The following is a 17,540-nucleotide window of genomic DNA, read 5'->3' on the forward strand; positions in this document are numbered from 1 at the left end:
GAATAACGACTCACCTGAGCTGGGTGAAGATGTAACGGGGGCTGGCAGCATCCTTGCCACCGTGCAGCCGGGTGCCGAACTGACCGATGGGCTGCAGCAGGTTGAGGTTGTTGCTGCCGACAAACTTCTGGGCCAGGTTTATGATGGTGCTCATCAGGGATTGCTGCCCATGGAGAGTTAGGGAGATCAGGGGTGAGTAAACCATTTAACCGCTTTGTGTCAGCTTTCGTTAATGTTTCATCCACCCAACTGTAATCTACTCAGCCTCATTTCACTCTAACACATATTGAGGATCCTACTGAACAATGTATGATCATACCCTCTTTCTTCTTGGTCAAATGAATTGTTTGGAAGAAGTCTGCAGGTATCTGCAATGTCCCATTACATTCTAAATTCCATGAAGTCTTTCATAATATTGTCATGACTGGCAATACTTCCGCCTCATGCCCTTTGTATTTGATGGCGTGATGCACACACATTTTCATTCAAAGAAATGGCTGGTAGATTACTAAAATGGACGAGGAATGCAAAAGATTGAGTGTTCTAATACCATCAAGTCGTTATGATTATCAAGTTAGGGCTGTCAAACTCATGCAAAATTCTGTACCATCAGCTTACTATTTGCATACCAGTCACTCAAAGCTGAAATTTCTTCAAGAGTACTCAGGTTGTATGTCAAGTAGCAACTACTCACAAGGGTACACCCCAAGCATCTCACCCATGTACATGCAATGGGCTTTTGAGATTGCATAACAGATAACCGACTGGGTTTCGCTTCTTTCACAACCATTCAATCTCATCTGTTAACATTGCATAGTTTCCTCCCTTATTTTTTGAGACAACACACAAAGACATCTTTACTGTCCACATAACATATGTCCATCATTTCAATGTACTTCTGTATAGGGAATCACAATCTTCACGCCACTGGCTTTTTTGTGGTTTTCCTTGACATTTGATTATTGTACAAATATTGGCTGTATTGCTTTTATGAAATTAATGAATTGAATTGAATTGAATTGAATCTTTGTCCTCCCAGGAATAGAGGAGCGTGACACGGAAGAAAAGATGGGGGGGGGGGAGTAGAAAATGGATAAAACATGAGTCAAGGGAATGAAAAGGTGATCAGTGTTATGCCCCAGTAAGGTGTGGGAGCAGTTGAGGCAGTGGTACTCACCTCACCATGATGGTAGGCAGACAGCTCTGCCACAGCACCGGCCATCTGGGCAACTTTCACTTCTTTCTTCTCATACTTCTTGAAACAGGTGAAGAGGACCTTGCGCTGACCGGGCTTCAAGCCTGCACAGCCCAAGCAGAATGAAACGTCGGGGAAAAATATGGTCAGGCTACTACTGAATAGTGTTTGTGTGAAAGAACAAAAATCAAACGGTTTGCACAGATAGTCAACTTGTCTGTTTGAAAATACATGCTATGTCAAGGACACAGGACAAAGACCAAGAATGTCTTTGATGGCTGTACAATAGAAAGGAGGTCACAGGTACTGTATATACCATATGTTTGCGAATATTCATTCTTCTTGAGACTTCCTGACAATTTTTCAATTGGTCAAATTCAATAACATGGATTACAGCAATGGATGGAGAAATGTAAGTATGCAATTTGCATTAATATCAGGATCAGAGTTGACATTTTTGCATGTTGTTATATCCACGAATAGCTCCAGACTCGCAAAATTTGCAAAAATAAAAACCCCTTGATATACGTAAATGGCATATGCAGTAGATGAGTGTTTGCTGATCTTACCGTCAACCATGGAGGGGATGGAACGTTCGTTGTCCGCATTGGAGAAGAGAACCAGCTCTTTGTTGATGAAATCATTGTAGCTGACTTTCTCTGTGTCCTTCTGGTACAGGTACAGCTGTAAATATGGAACAAGGAAGCAAGTGATTACCGTAATTCGTATCAATGCCTGTTACAAAGTACAGCAATACAGCACTTGCTTTTGTCAATGTGTATCATCCTGATACAGAATAGTGAAAAGGACCATCAAAGCACTTGTTCCTTTTTGTCAATGTTTTTGAAAACACGAAGCATTGTCAATCTTTAAAGCATGATATGTGAATTCAGTGAAACACAGTCCTGACACTGCTTTGTGTACTGTCTTGTGTCTAGTCTTAGCTCTCAACATACATCTTCACAATTGCTGAATCCATAGATTAGTGAAGGTCATTCTATGTACACAACTACCTTCAACCTTCCCAATCTGTCCTTTTTCTTCCTCTTAAACAGATTGACTAGGAGCTGTCAATATGTTGTTTTGACAAAGCACATGTAGTTCTTCTTAGTGGGTTACCACAGGAACAAGTGCAAACTTTCATGTCTGAAGAAGAAGAAGAAGAAGAAAAAAAAGCTAAACAAATGTTTCATGTGAAAACTCTAATTACAACCGAGGAAGGCTTCTTGTGTGACAGAACACTGGATGATGCCCTGGACATTCAAAGCAAATGCTCTGAAATTCTCAATGCTACACACAAAGGAAGTAAGATCTTTACTTCGACACATGCTCTGGAATGCACACTCTCATCCTCAAAATATCTTTGGGAAACAAGGTTTAGCGAATGAGAGACACATCCTTTGAGCTAGTAAATGTAATTGAATCCACAGATCTATTATTGCTGTGTTCTTACCTCTCCAAGTCCAGTGTCTTTCCTCCGTCTTCGTTCTTCCAGCCACTCGCTAAGCCACACCTTGCGATCTTCTACTTTCTTCTTACTGAAAGCCTGCACAGGAAACCAAAGAAAAAAAAAGTAATTGAAATATATGAACACAAGAAAAGGCATTCAAGCCATTATTTACCATTTGCAGATGAAAAAAAACAACAACAACCAAAAACAGCTTTAGTACTTCAAAATAGTTGTAAAATGTGAGTTAGGGATAGAAACAACAAATGTGAAAATGTTAAGGAGTATAATCAATATTATATATTGTTAGAACTATACAAAATGAGAATAGTAGTTTTATCAAAACCGTTTGTAGAATAAACTGTCTACAGTTATGGTTTATTGAGAGAATTAGTGACATCTCCTTATATCTGTGGCTTTATTGATAAATGTTTATATGTAGGATGTGTTGTGATACAACTGAACTATACACATTTATCAAATGTGATGACTCAAACATTTTTTTTTTTTTTTAAATCACTGCTCCAAATGGTAAACAGTGGCTTTAATCTCTGAATATAACGTATACTAACACTACGTGTAGCAACTTACTCAAGTGAGATAAAACTACATACTACATGTAAATGATATGGATTACCAATCACTTTGTATTGGCAATGCTGACATTGTCTACAAGCATCAATAGCCCCACAGTATACGCATGTCAGAAAATGAGGGAGAACTCATCGATAAGCAATGCTAATATGTGTGTGTTTGTGTGTGTGCATTCAGCTGGTTCTGAATCCATATTGTACTCAAACATTCCAAATAAAGCATCTGCCACAATTCAAACAATTCAAACATCAGAGTTGTGCGACTACATTCAATAACAAACATCTGTGATTTTATTTGAGGACAGATATTGTAGACATCAACTACATGTACACATAGCTTTGAAATCACAGTGCAGTGCTACTTCTGGTGACAAGTCCACAGTGATGTCATTGACTGTAGATACCCATCATATACTCACCAAGACAATGGCTGCGTCATCATCTGGGCCTGTGTACTCGAAAGGGATTCTGTGTTTCTGCATGTCACTGAAGTATTCTTTGGCCTCCTTGGCTGTGCTGGTTCCCAAACCTAGAGACAGATTGAGACAGGTCTCATATCACAATACCATGACATATTACCAAACAGGTAGAAACGATTCTGCAATCTCATTGGTCGAGAGCTGGGTGTAGATCTTTACTGGCCGCATGATGACTTACTAATAATAGCCACTATACACGTTATCGCAAACTTGTAGCAAGAGTTCACATATTACGCTAGCATACGCACATTCAGCAAGAGATACCTATTGGCCAGCTAACCATGCATCCAGTAAATTTACCATGCATCCAGTAATTACTGGATGCATGGTTGGAAGCAGTGGATGCATGTTTTCATCAATGGCAAGCCAAAATGAAAAGCATCTAGTAAATCTGCCTTCAGGTTACATGATCAAAACATGGATTTCTTGCAAAATTGGTCTCCCATTCTATAAAACAGATGATGCACATGTCTTTTCATGTGTCAGGTCAGAGGGAACAGTGTGCATGTGGTAACTATGGAATTTAGTCTACACTCACTTAGTTTTGCCTTGTAGGTTAAGCATTCCATAGTTACCTTATGCACACAATTCCTACCGACATACTCAAACCCATGTATATTTGTATCCCATACAATGGCAAGTGTCTGGCGCAATTCTCATTTTAACTGTAGCAGGATTGGTCAATGAATGCTGTGTTTAATATCAAAACTTGAAAAAAAAAAATATTATAAAAGTCAGGGAGAGCGCTACATGAGTGGAGATATTCCTTTCCTCCAATGCTATTTTATGTTTCTATAACTTTTTCCAACCACACAAGAAGCAGAATATTTCTGCTCACACATATATTCTTGCACAAGAATGACAATATGTAATTTTATAAAACCTCTAAATTGTCTTTAAAAAAAAAAAACTCTTTTCAGCAATTCAAACACAAATCAAATACTGAGTAATAAATCTAATTCATCATTTCAGATGATATCTTCAAAAAATTATATTGAAATTTAGCGGTCTCTCACTTTTTTTTTTTTAAAAGCTGAGAAGAGGAAGAGGGGAACAAACCTTTGTAGTATTTGACCTTCCATGTCTTCCAGTTGGCCGTCTCTTCCTTCCATCTCTCAAACTCTGGCAGGGAGTAGAAGGACATTGTTGCCTCGTGGGGCTTGCTTGCCTGATTGACGGGATGGGGGAGGGGAGAGATTGATAATTACAGACAAGACTTTAACATCAGATCGCATCCATTTCTTCACTTCTCTCATATACTAGCACAGTTCCTTCAAAATCTTAAGGGCCAATTTTCAATGGTGCAAAGAGTTTGCTCGTCAATTACTGTGTATGCCGAATATTTTGTGAGGTTTTTATTTTAAATTTTGCGAGTCAGGTGTTTTTCGTGAAATTATAGACATGTGAAAAAATTGTCTCTGATCGCGATATGAATGTGACGTACACGTATACATTTCTCCATTCAGTTCAGTACTCCATGATCATGAATTTAACCACTCGCGAAATCCTCAGGAAGTCCTGATTCACGAAAATTTGGACTCGCTAAACATATGGCGTATACAATAGTTCATTTCTTAAAAATACAAACCTCAGACACACAGATAAAATTCACCTATCCACACAACAGCTTTATGAAAACAATACATTCTGGGAAACAGACACATCACTATGATTACAATGACAAAGTGTCACAACAGCTGATGCACTAACAGGCAAAATAAATCTACATTTGTACAAATGTTAACTAAGATGTCAATGAGATTTAACCTCTTTGCACCTGTGCTGGGTTTTTAAAGAGAACAGATGGAATGGAGGGGGGGGGGGGGGAGAAATGGGGGAATAGAGAAAAGGTTGACGCGACAAAAATTAATGTACGGGACTGAGCAAACACAACAAGGCACCTTGACAATGGGGGTGATGAACTCCTCAAGGAACTGGTGCTGGAGCAGCTGGGGCCAGTTGCTGTGGATGAAGTTGATGAGGAGTCCCTTGATGTGGGATCCATCCTGGTCCTGATCAGTCATGATCATAAGGCGGCCGTAGCGAAGGGTGCGCAGGGACTCGGGCGAGTCATACTTGTGCTTGTACTGCAGGCCCAGGATCTTGATGATGTTGTTGATCTCAGCATTTTCCATGATCTGCACAGAGAAAGAAAAAAGAAGAAGAAATGCCATCATTTGTGGGTACTGATAGGACAAATCTCTTAAGAGTGGAGGAAATAAAATGAAAATCACATTTGGTTCCATATGAATGTAGGAGAAAGACAGCTGTGAAGATTAAATGTGATTTTACTGTCATAAGCTGTAACAATACCTCTGCATTACTGGCAGGGGTTATACTTTAAACTCATAAATATAAGAGTTATTTGCAAGAGTGAAGTACTGCAAACGTGCATATTTTCGCATATCAATTTTTCGTGATGAGCGGCTCAAAAACATATTTGCAAGTTCTTGAATTTGCACAGCAGGATTGTCAACCCATTCAAAATGTGTAAAGAATATTATGAAAATATTTTTGCAGGTTTTAGAATTCGCGCAAGCCAAAAGTAGTGCGAAAATCAATGTACCTCTAAAATTTGTGCGTTTACAACAGACAGAATAGTCATGTGTTTTACAGACTTTAAGAAAAAAATATCATCCTCGTTTTCTCGAAATTTGACATCACAAATTCTGGAGAACATGTTTGATCTGAACACTAATGACTTCCCTGAGACAGACTAGAAAATCGCACACCAAGCACCTTGAGCAGACCACCTCAGTGATACAGTTGCAAGAAATTAATTCACCTGTTTGTGGGTGGCCTCTCTGACATTCAACACCTTTCCCCTGAGGGGGAACACCCCGTAGTTGTCGCGCCCAACCACTCCCAGTCCACTGACTGCCAGAGACTTGGCCGAGTCTCCCTCTGTCAGGATCAGGGTGCAGTTGGATGAGTTGCGTCCGCCGGCGTTGTTGGCATCATCCAGCTTGGGGACTCCCTTAATCTTGGAGTGTTTGGAGGAGTGGCACTTCTTGTCCAGTTGGCTCTATAGGCAACAGGATATCAAATTATTTTTGTTCTTAATGAAAGAGTGAGACTCAATTATTGTCATTAAGGGCCAAAGAATACCCTGATTTCCTCTCTACGCAAAAGGGAATGTAAGAAATGGTCAGACTTTGCCTGATCCATTATGAAGTTTTCAAATTGGATTTTGTCACAATGACAGTCTCTTCACCAAACTTTTACATGCCGTCTTGAACAACCTATGACCTTCAATTATAGCGTTTACTTTCAGACAGCACTACGAACATTAAGACACCCCAACTGCATCCCTGACCCCAGTTTGGTTTCAAGAGGATAAATCTTGTAAAAAGTTAATTGTCACAAGTCTTGCACATGAAGGTAACCTGTAACTCGTGACCTTACATAACCTTTGACCTTCATGTCTGATTCTGGGACAGCATCATACCCACATGCATATCTGACTCAAGTTTGCTTGTGAATGGACAAGCAGATTGCAACTTATTTATCACATTAGAGCATTATAGGATAACCCCTATAACATTCATGACTGACAGAGGATGAATGAACTCCATTTAGATCTCTTATACCCCGTTTATACTGCTAGCGGGTTTCAGAGCCTCCTCGAGGAGGTTCAAAAGCCCACTCTGAAAAAGCAGCCTCTTGTCTGTTTATACTGCTCGCCAAAAGCAGACCCTAGCAGGCCCTAGCAGGCCCAACCTTCTCCTCCCCTCTGATTTATGGCGCGGGCTTTTGAGTGACAGTGTGCCAGTTGAAAGGCTTTCTGCAGCGGGGATTGGTCGAGATGGCTGGGTTGTTTATGTAAGCAGGTGATGACCTTCAGCAATTACCTCCGGGTCGGCCAAAAAGCGGCTTCTCGAACCCCCTTTGCGTTTTACTGCAGTCGAACCTCCTCGAGCCTGCTATAGCGGGTTCTGAAACCTCCCCCCATAGGAGGTTTCAGAACCCGACCCGACCCGACCCGACCGGATCGCCTTTTCTGAATTCTGTCTGTTTATACTGAGCTGAAAGCCTGCTCGAAGCGGCTACAGGGGGTTTCAGAACCCCCTTTTTTCTTAGTATAAACGGGGTATTAGTTCCCCTCTACTTCTGGTGGGTGAGACAAGAAGTGACCTTGCCCATAATGGTTTATGCAACAGATGACAAAGCATGCACATTGAGAGATGTCATTCCATACATGAGTAAAGAAATCAAAAGACAAAGACTACCACTCCCCAAAGACATCTAAGCTCTCAACATGTTTCTACATCTCCACAGACAAGGTGTTTTGCAAGAAAAATACAACAGGTATATTTGCCTGTGTATCTTGTATTTTCATATCTTTGATGGTATCAATTTCAGCATGCAAGTCATATCAATGTGAAGTCTTACCAGAAGTAAAAAGACTCACCTGGGCTTTGAACCTCATCCAAGACAAGATGTTTTCCACAATGCCACAATTTGTGGCCTGAATACAGGATTGGGAAAAGAAAGAAAGAAATGGAAAAAAAAGAGGCGGGGGGGGGGGGGGGGGGGGGGAGAAAGAGATAAAATACACATTACTTCACTATCTACTCTTGAATAATGTATCATCTGGTAGGTGATATGCACGTACGTAAAAAATGAACATTATTACATCATTTAGATATCTACATCTCATTATATCTCTTCTTTTCCTTGAAATTTACTGTTCAAAACTAAAAGGGGTAAAATCACTTTCTGTAAATTTTATTTGGCCATTTCAAAAGGAAGTGATATTCTGAAACAAGTTTGTCCATCTTCTAACTCCTCTCATTCTATTAGTGCTGATTGCTGTTGATGCAAAATGCATCTGCTCTATTTTCTAATCTCATTGAACTTATGCATCATTTTCTTTTAAATTAGGGAGATGATTTCATTTTTTTTTTAAATCCTTTCAGACAGCTTTGAAAGTCACAGAGGCTGGACCCTGGACTAATAACTGACAACTTTACAAGAAAAAAAAATTAAACGATAAACTTCTTGGCCAACATGTCAGTATACTGCCTCCATAAAGGGACTTCTGACAAAGGAGTCTAGCACTGCAATACCAAGTGCTGCAGATTTGCTCCATGTACATGATGCATTTTAACTTAAACAAGTAGTAAAAGAGTAAAAAGAGGGAAGCATAATCATGCATTCGTAATACTAAGGCCCCGCATTGCATTTCTGAAATTTCAAAGTGACGAATTACTGTTGTTAACTCTCTCAGAGTGCGGTGAGCAAGAAAAACCACAAGCAAGACAGAGAACTTACAGCCTTGATGAATTTCTCGCTGAGCTTGCACGAAGAACCAAACTTCTTGACCTGGAGGGTCATGTTTTCCTTGGTCTGCGAGTCAAACGATGGATTCTCGATCAAGCAGTTCACAAACACCCATATATGGCTTCGAACCTGCAGGAACAAATGACAAAGCCATATCATATTTCATATGACACTGATATAAAATCTAAGCTGGAAAATAAAGGAGCCTACAAAAAAGAAAGGCGTTACAGGTCCAGTCTTGATGACAGAATACAAAGGCAAACTATGCAACTTTATCCCAGCCACAGAAAGTCAGAGTGAAAGCCCGAACTTTTGATCAAGAAAGGTTTCAGTGGATGCAAAAAGAGAGTTAGGTTGTAAATACAAATGCAGTGCCATGTCATCATAGTATCAAGTAACAGCAGGCTACAGAAACAAATTTCCTCATGTTTTACTCATTGCATTTATGCATTCATGTTACGCGTTGTCTGAGGAAATAGAACAGGGCGAATATATGTCCGGTCAGAGATGTTAATGGCATTCTACATGGAGCCAAGCCCTGGAATCATGCTTTGATGCACAAACATATAAAGGAGCGTAGGGAACTTTGTTGTATCATGTAGCATGGCCAATCAGAAAACAGCCATCATCAAATACAATATTATAGGCCTCTGTCTCAATGCTCCTCTCCAGCACCTAAACATCATTTACTGACATTTGTTAACTGTCCTTTCTCAGTAACTTTCACTCAAAACCTGGTCATTATACTTCCTTCATATCTCTCTTCATATACCTGGTATACTCTCTTTCTGTCTTTCTCTGCACAACAAGCATCTATTCATGATGGATACTGGTGCATCACATATGTGCATATTGTTTTTTATTATCATCATCATTGTCTGAAAGAAGATGAGCCTTGTCAATGATAAGGACTCTTTTTCTTTTCTTTCATTCATGTAATACAAACCTGGAATGGCTTGATGTTGATTCCTGCCTTGTTCTTTCGCTTCACTGTCTCTATCAGCTGGTTCACCACCTGGTCGGCTACGTAGTCCACATGGCGCCCACCCTACGTAATGCATCATAAACATTTCTGTCAATAATACAGCAAAGCAAGACAGAGGGCCAACTGCAAGAGTTCTTACATGTCAACACATACAAAAACAAAGGGGTGTGAATATGAGATATCTATACTTCTTTCTTTACTAATCTAAACCAACATGGACTGTAGAATTTTTGCAAAGCACACATTTTTTTTTTTTTGTTTTTTGGATAGAACACAGGTCACTAATGATAATAGTGATAATGATTATAATATAAAATAAAGTCTTATTTACCCAGGGTAGCTCTAAAATATCAGCACTGCTCTCAAAGGGGGCCCTGTCATTTACTATTACCCTAGAACCGCCAGGTATCCACTTATACACCTGGGTCGAGAGGGACATGGTGAGTAAAACATCTTGTCCAAGGATGAAAGCATCACGCAGGATTTGAACCCTACACCTTCCACAGCCCCATCAAACACACCACAGTGCTTTAACTATCAAACAACCATGACAATCCACATACTGCGGAACCTCATAATAAAGATGTTGGATAAAACAAAACACTCCTATAGCAGGGTGGTTTTACAGATCCTAAATCTCTATACTTCCTTGTCACTGTATCCTGATATAGTAAGAAACCTGATATAACAAGGTAATTGTCATGAGTTTAAAGGTCCTCATTGTAATGAGGTTCCCCTGTATCCAACCTTACCTTGGTGGTTGCAATGCTGTTGACGAAACTGACTTGCTGGAAACCCTTGTCGCTGAGACAGACGCAGACCTCCCACCTTGGGTTCACCTGCTCGTGGACCACCTTCAGGTGACGCCCTGTGTCATCTTCCTTGTCCTTTACGTACATGTCCACGTAGGACTTGAACCCATTGACCTACATTGAGAAAACCAGAGCAAATAGATATACTGTGAGTCAATGGCACAACATTAGTGGTCTTTCATCCAGACAGTATTCTTTCATGCTATGAGAAACTGTTATGCAAATAAAAACTACACAAACAAAATCTATGTAATCTTTTGAATGCAAAGTCTCTGAACATTGTGATGATATCTATGGATGCAGGCATAAAACACTCCCGGAAGTGTAGAACTGGTACCTATTGCCAAGTGAACTTAATTCACCTCCTTAATCATACTGTAATCAAACAACATTTTGTATGAGGGAGGATGACAGCATAAACAAAGACAACAAAAGTGGGCTGGTGCGGAAAGTTTGCACATAAAGGCTAATCACATGGCAGGTAATACTTTAGAAGCAATACAAAATAACGAAGTACACTGACTGGGAACAATTAAAGGGAAGGTAAACCCAAAGAGCAATGTGGATTGAGTGAAAGCAGCAACATTAGTAGAACACATCAGTGAAAGTTTGAGAAAAATCGAACAATCGATGCAAAAGTTATGAATTTTTAAAGTTTTGGTGTTGGAACCACTGGATGAGGAGACTACTAGAGGATATGACGTATGAGTGGACAACAATACAAAGAAAATATAAAGGACATTCAACAAAAATTCACTTTTCTAGAATTATGAAAGAGCAGTGGACCAACCGCTTTCAGAAAGCAGGGGGAATAATTGCTACCCTTAACATATGTCAATATCAAGTTGATGGAATTTGTAATTTTCATGAAAAATGGATTTTTGTAGTATTTTCTTTATATTTTCTTGATATTGTAGTCCACTCATACGTCATAACCTCTAGTAGTCTCCTCATCCAGCGGTTCCAACACCAAAACTTTAAAAATTCATAACTTTTGCATCGATTGTCCGATTTTCTTCAAACTTTCACTGATGTGTTCTGCTAATGTTGCTGCTTTCACTCAATCCACATTGTTCTTGGGGTTTATCTTCCCTTTAAATGTGATCATACTTATATACTAAAATCATAATAGATCTGCAATGTTGTAATGTTTCACACACAACTGGTTAAAGTGCACAAAATTTTTCCTCTTCCTTCAAAACAGCTCACTCATGACATTCAAGCACTGACAACTAAATACTTAGTAGGTTTAACCCTTCAAAAGTACAACATATGTCACAAAGACCAACCACCTTCATCAAGACTTTCATTTTGGCGAGTACCTACCCCAAGGCGCTTGCCATTGAGAAACACCTTCAATCCTTTGCTACACCCAGCAACATCATAGGCCCTACGGGTGAGCAGTGCAAGGACGTCTGCATCCAGTTCTTCCATCTTGAACTTGGCAAGGTCAGGGCAAAAGGTCACTTCTGTGAAGTCAGTCCCGTCGAACGGAGTGATCTTTGGAGGACTCGTCTTCGACATATTTGTGTGCCACGACTGAAATGGTATGGCAACAAAATAAAAGTGTAAGGATTAGAATATTTGAAAATGCATATCACACCATAATACAAACTACCATCTATCTATCCATTTCTAAGAAAAATGCAAAATGTGTCAGATTATTTTTCTTTCCTTTCTCCTCAGTATGTACTGCTTATTAACGAGGTCTAAAACTGCTCGCTCAAGTTCTTTCTTTTTTAAAAATCATTTCTGGTTTGTATAAAAACATAAATTGGTTAGTCTTCATATGGAACTGATCTTCTTGACATACATAAAAACCAAAATCTGAATCAACATTTGACATATTTTCAAGAGACAAATGACAAGTAAAGAAAATATGTTACACCAGAATCCAAAACACACAAAAGTTAAAAGGAGTAAAAACGAATAGTGATACCGTTAACAAAACGCTAAGAAATTAAAGCAACAGAATGCACTTCCTCCACATGCACCATTTGTAATGTCTTTTTTGCCTTCATTATTTCTTTCCAACTTTCTCTATCTATTTGTCGGACCACAAAATGCAATGATAACTAGTTCATCTTGGGATATATGTACTGCAAAATCAGAAATTTTTGCATGCATTTTAATTTGGCAAATTTTGCAAGAGCCTAGATTTGAAAAATTAAAATGGACACAAATTCTTGTCTACATTATGTACTGCATGCCAATGGCAATTTGCGAAAATTTTATGCTGTGAATTATTTCTGCTTTCGAGTATGTAGCACACTCTCCCATCTGAACTCCCGTTGAATTTGACAGCGTTGTCTGAGTTATTTCAAGAGATGCTGCAAGAAGCACTGTTTGAATTGCAAATAACTTTAATCAGCTGACCTGCTTGAATTTCTTCTTGTACTCTTTGCATGCGGTGACCACAGTGAACTTTGTGCTGAAGATGTTGCACAGCTTTGCACCGTAGCCATTTCTGCCGCCTGTCAACACAAGATAATTTTGCTTAATGAAAGACATCAAAGAATATAGCTGGAGCGTATTAGCTCAAGCAGAAAGCAAACAATACATCAATAATTAAATGACTGAGCTTCAACCAACCTTGAATTGTAGATGTGTAGATGTAGATGTAGATGTAGAAATGTAATTATTCATCATCCCCAGCCGATGAAAGTTTTTAGTATCAATACATCAATAGCACAGGAAAGTGACAGAAAAACAGAACTACACACTTAAAACACTGTTTAAACAGAGTGCTGACTCAATTTCAGGCATCGTCAAACACTGCTGATGTAGTGGTATGTGCGATAATCAAATGTATGACAGAAATACAGAACATCCAGCAGACAAAAGTTTAGAGATTTATACACACTGTCAATATTTGCAAGAGATCTCTGAACAAATTTCACCATGCCAATGAATCATTTACTGAATGGTTTATTCTTACATAATCATCAATGGAAATTATTGAGTATCGTACATCTGGCCACTGATAGATTGTTTGTTTTGTTTTTTTTTGTAAACATTCAGCATTTATTTTCAACTGTAATTCTAAATTTTTACAATTTCACTTCACTTTGGAAGCATGTGGAACATTGCTGTTCAGATATTTCAAACACTGTACACAATGCCTATAGGAGTTATACAACACAATCACACACTATTTTGCAAAGTATGATTAGAACAAATCGGTGTTCTTTGGTTGGAAAATTATTCTTGACTCTTATGATCTACTAATAGGGTGGAAAGACTCATAAAATAGTTTGACCTCCAATTTTTATCAGAACTATCTCATCTTTAAAATAAACATACACATAGATGGTGGCATTCATCATATTTTCTCAAGGAATCTTTCAACAAATCCTGCAAAAACACTACTGTATGACATGCATCATAGCACATACCTGTGACTTTTTTCTCCGTGTCGTCATAGTTACTGGATGTTAGGAGGTGTCCAAAGATCATCTCTGGCACAAACATCTTCTCCCCTTTGTGCTCGACCACTGGGATGCCTTTGCCATTGTTCCAGATACTGATCAGATTCTGTTCCCTACACAATACACAAAGAAACTGTATTACCACATCATGCATACAAATTTCAGCATACATGTACAGATGCAATGATGAAGCCTCTTAATTTGAATGAAATGGATCCATTCTTTTTAGGACAGTTCGACCTCGATTATCCGGCCTCCTTTTATCCGGAAATCTCTATTATCCGGACGCGTTCACGCAGTGAAGGACTTTTTTTTTCATCCAAAAATTGAGAGAAAACAGTGACTTTCATGGATCTATTTCACTAATTTCATAAGATGTGCATGATAGGTTTCTCAATATCTAATGAGGTAAAACAAGTATGATTTTCACATAAAGATATACTTTATTTTTGTGAAGAAGGGACTACAATTTTGCACCACCGTTGTGGGGTACACTACCTGCCTAGCTGCCAGTGCACTGGGACGGCAGCTTGGAGGGCAGCTATATACATTAACATTGTGTCTCCCATATCCGGCCAATTCGCTTTACAATATTCGGATGAGCGCCGGTCCCGACATGGCCGGATAGTCGAGGTCGAACTGTACATTAATGGTAAAATCCATACTGACAGATAAATCACATGAAATATAAAGGATGGATGGACATGCTAAAAACTGTTAACTGAAAGGATTGTGAGAATTTAGCTTTATCTCTTAACCCTGACTCTTGAAAACATCAAAAAGCATGAGGTCCAGCATTGCATATTTGGCTTGATTATACAAGGTAGTGGCAAATTGACATAAGCTACACAATCTAATGCTGAAAACTTTTTAATTAAACAGGGTCTTACTTGTCAATTGTGATCTTGATGCAATTCATATTTGGGTCTCTTTGCTTGTTGTCAGCAGCATTCACTGTGGGGAGAAGATGCATTGAACAATGTAAGATGAACTGTTTAACTAGAAATGTCGCTTTGGCGACTGGTATGCCTCCGCCATAATGCATGATTTTCCCAATAGGTCTAGATAGTACATGTGGACACTGTGTGATTACATTTTCACAAAATTGGCAAAATATTGGAATGACAAGTTTGTCACAAATGTGTTGAATGTTCACCTTCCTTGACGTTGGTTTAATTGGATGAATAAGAGAGCATGTATCTAGGGATTTAAGGACTTTAACTTGACTTTGACCCATTCATACATTTAGGCATTGAATAATTTTCAAGGTACAGGTGTGGAGAAAAAGTGCAATTTCTGAATTGAATAGTAAATTGTTACCCTTTTCATCTGGCCCTTGACCCTAAAATTCATAAGATAATTACTTTCAGGTAGAACATGCATAACATGTACTAAGTTTCAAGGTAACTTGAGCCACTTCCGTGATATGGAGGAAAAAGTTAGTTCAGCACTTTCACTTGATCTTTGACCTTTTGACCTTTGAGGCAAAAAGAGAAAAAAAAAAAAACTTTCCAGAGAATTTCTATTAGGTTACACACGCATACACCAAGTGTAAAAAAATAACCCTGCTGGCATTGCATAAATATGAGGGTAATAGTAAAATTTTGAAGTCTTGCACTTGACCTTTGACCCCATGAACCCTACATTCTCTAGATAATCACTTCCAGTCAGTACATGTATATATACTATGTTCCATGAAGATACCTTGAACAATTTTCCAAGGTACGGAGAAAAAAAAGAAGTTTTAATATTTTTACTTGCCCTTTTGAACTTTTGACCTTTGACCTTTGACCTCATGACCCAAACTTTCACCAGAGAATCTTAATTGGGTAATACATGTATACACTAAGTTTCAAGAAAATATCTTCAGGCATTCAATAGATATGGTGGAAATAGTGAAATTTTATGTATTTGACCCTGACCTTTTGACCTTTGACCTTTGACCTCATGATGCAAACTTTCACCAGAGAATCTTAATTGGGTATACACTAAGTTTCAAGAAAATCTCTTCAGGCATTCATCATAGATATGGTGGAAATAGTGAAATTTTATGTATTCGACCCTGACCTTTTGACCTTTGACCTTTGACCTCATGACCCAAACTTTCACCAGAGAATCTTAATTGGGTAATACATGTATACAATAAGTTTCAAGAAAATATCTTCAGGCATTCAATAGATATGTTGGAAATAGTGAAATTTTATGTATTTGACCTTGACCTTTTGACCTTTGACCTTGAGCATGTGCACCCAAAAGTTGATAGGCACAACTTCACCCCCTAATACACATACATGCCAAGTTTCATTAGGATACCTCAACAGGTTTCGATAGTTACCTTGTCCACAAAATTCATTACGGACGGACGGAAGGACGGACGGACGGACGGACGGACGGAAGGACGGACGGACGGACGGACGGAAGGACGGACGGACGGACGGACGGACAACCCGAAAACATAATGCCTCCGGCACCACTTCGTGGCGGAGGCATAAAAAAAATTGGACATTGAAATGGAACACGGTACATGGTCAACACCATTTACAACTTCGGCTTTTCACCTTGAATAGCATTAACATGTTACAAACTTGTCTCAATTAATAAATAATGACATTGAGCAAAATTACATTAAACATGTCTTGTTTCTTGGAATCTGAAGACCACAGTGCTCTTATGAACATCATGCTAGCATCAAACCCATTAATGGTGGTACATGTACATTGTAAGTTTGGCAAACATGTACACACATACTGTATGTATGCATTTTCTCCATGAACCAAACATCACTTTTCTCATTTGTACACATGCACACATTTAGCTTCCTGTCAAGAATCAGTTTATCTGCTTTTTGGCAAACTTTGAGCTCTCAAAAGGTCCATGTGGGCCACACTGCTATCAACAGCTGGTCTTCATCCATACTGGAAATTACATGTACGTTGTACACACAATCTGTACCACAAAGTCATGGCACTATCAGTTCTGGATCTATCAAAGAATTTGAAGCATGAATGCTAAATGTATGTAAAGCTGCAGAAAGCATAAAAAAAATCCACTAACTAAACCACAACTGAAGTTTTGAGGTACTGGCATAATGTCCTCAGCTTTCATAAGTAGATCAATACACACACTGTGACCCACTTGACAGAGATAGAAAATATGAATAGAAAGTAGAGCTCTGTCTCACCTAAGATTTCATCAAAGATCTTGTAAAGGCCAGGCACAAAAGTGACTGGTCGGTTGACCATCACCCCGTCATCAACTACCCACATTGTCTGCAAGAAAAGGTCAATGATTTCTTGGTTAGGAGTATTCTCTATGATG

General features: G+C 38.9%; 2 protein-coding genes across 2 annotated transcripts in view; one reads left to right on the forward strand and one right to left on the reverse strand.

The window, feature by feature from the left end:
• The window catches only part of LOC140245051 (U6 snRNA-associated Sm-like protein LSm5), a 340,876-nt gene that overhangs the window by 283,576 nt on the left and 39,760 nt on the right, over positions 1–17,540 (forward strand). The window lies entirely within an intron of this gene.
• The window catches only part of LOC140245357 (DNA topoisomerase 2-alpha-like), a 38,535-nt gene that overhangs the window by 16,679 nt on the left and 4,316 nt on the right, over positions 1–17,540 (reverse strand). Inside the window, exons 3-19 of the mRNA XM_072324934.1 lie at positions 17,404–17,491; positions 15,113–15,176; positions 14,190–14,335; positions 13,171–13,268; positions 12,121–12,333; positions 10,735–10,908; positions 9,944–10,045; positions 8,989–9,126; positions 8,126–8,182; positions 6,500–6,739; positions 5,616–5,852; positions 4,774–4,882; positions 3,655–3,764; positions 2,649–2,741; positions 1,765–1,879; positions 1,178–1,299; positions 15–163 (exon numbers count right to left, since the gene is read on the reverse strand). Of these exons, the coding sequence (XP_072181035.1) occupies positions 15–163; positions 1,178–1,299; positions 1,765–1,879; positions 2,649–2,741; positions 3,655–3,764; positions 4,774–4,882; positions 5,616–5,852; positions 6,500–6,739; positions 8,126–8,182; positions 8,989–9,126; positions 9,944–10,045; positions 10,735–10,908; positions 12,121–12,333; positions 13,171–13,268; positions 14,190–14,335; positions 15,113–15,176; positions 17,404–17,491 (2,255 nt within the window). The remainder of the gene's footprint in view (positions 1–14; positions 164–1,177; positions 1,300–1,764; positions 1,880–2,648; positions 2,742–3,654; positions 3,765–4,773; positions 4,883–5,615; positions 5,853–6,499; positions 6,740–8,125; positions 8,183–8,988; positions 9,127–9,943; positions 10,046–10,734; positions 10,909–12,120; positions 12,334–13,170; positions 13,269–14,189; positions 14,336–15,112; positions 15,177–17,403; positions 17,492–17,540) is intronic.

The sequence above is a fragment of the Diadema setosum genome, chromosome 22 (genome assembly GCF_964275005.1).
Source record: "Diadema setosum chromosome 22, eeDiaSeto1, whole genome shotgun sequence".
NCBI lineage: Eukaryota > Metazoa > Echinodermata > Echinoidea > Diadematoida > Diadematidae > Diadema > Diadema setosum.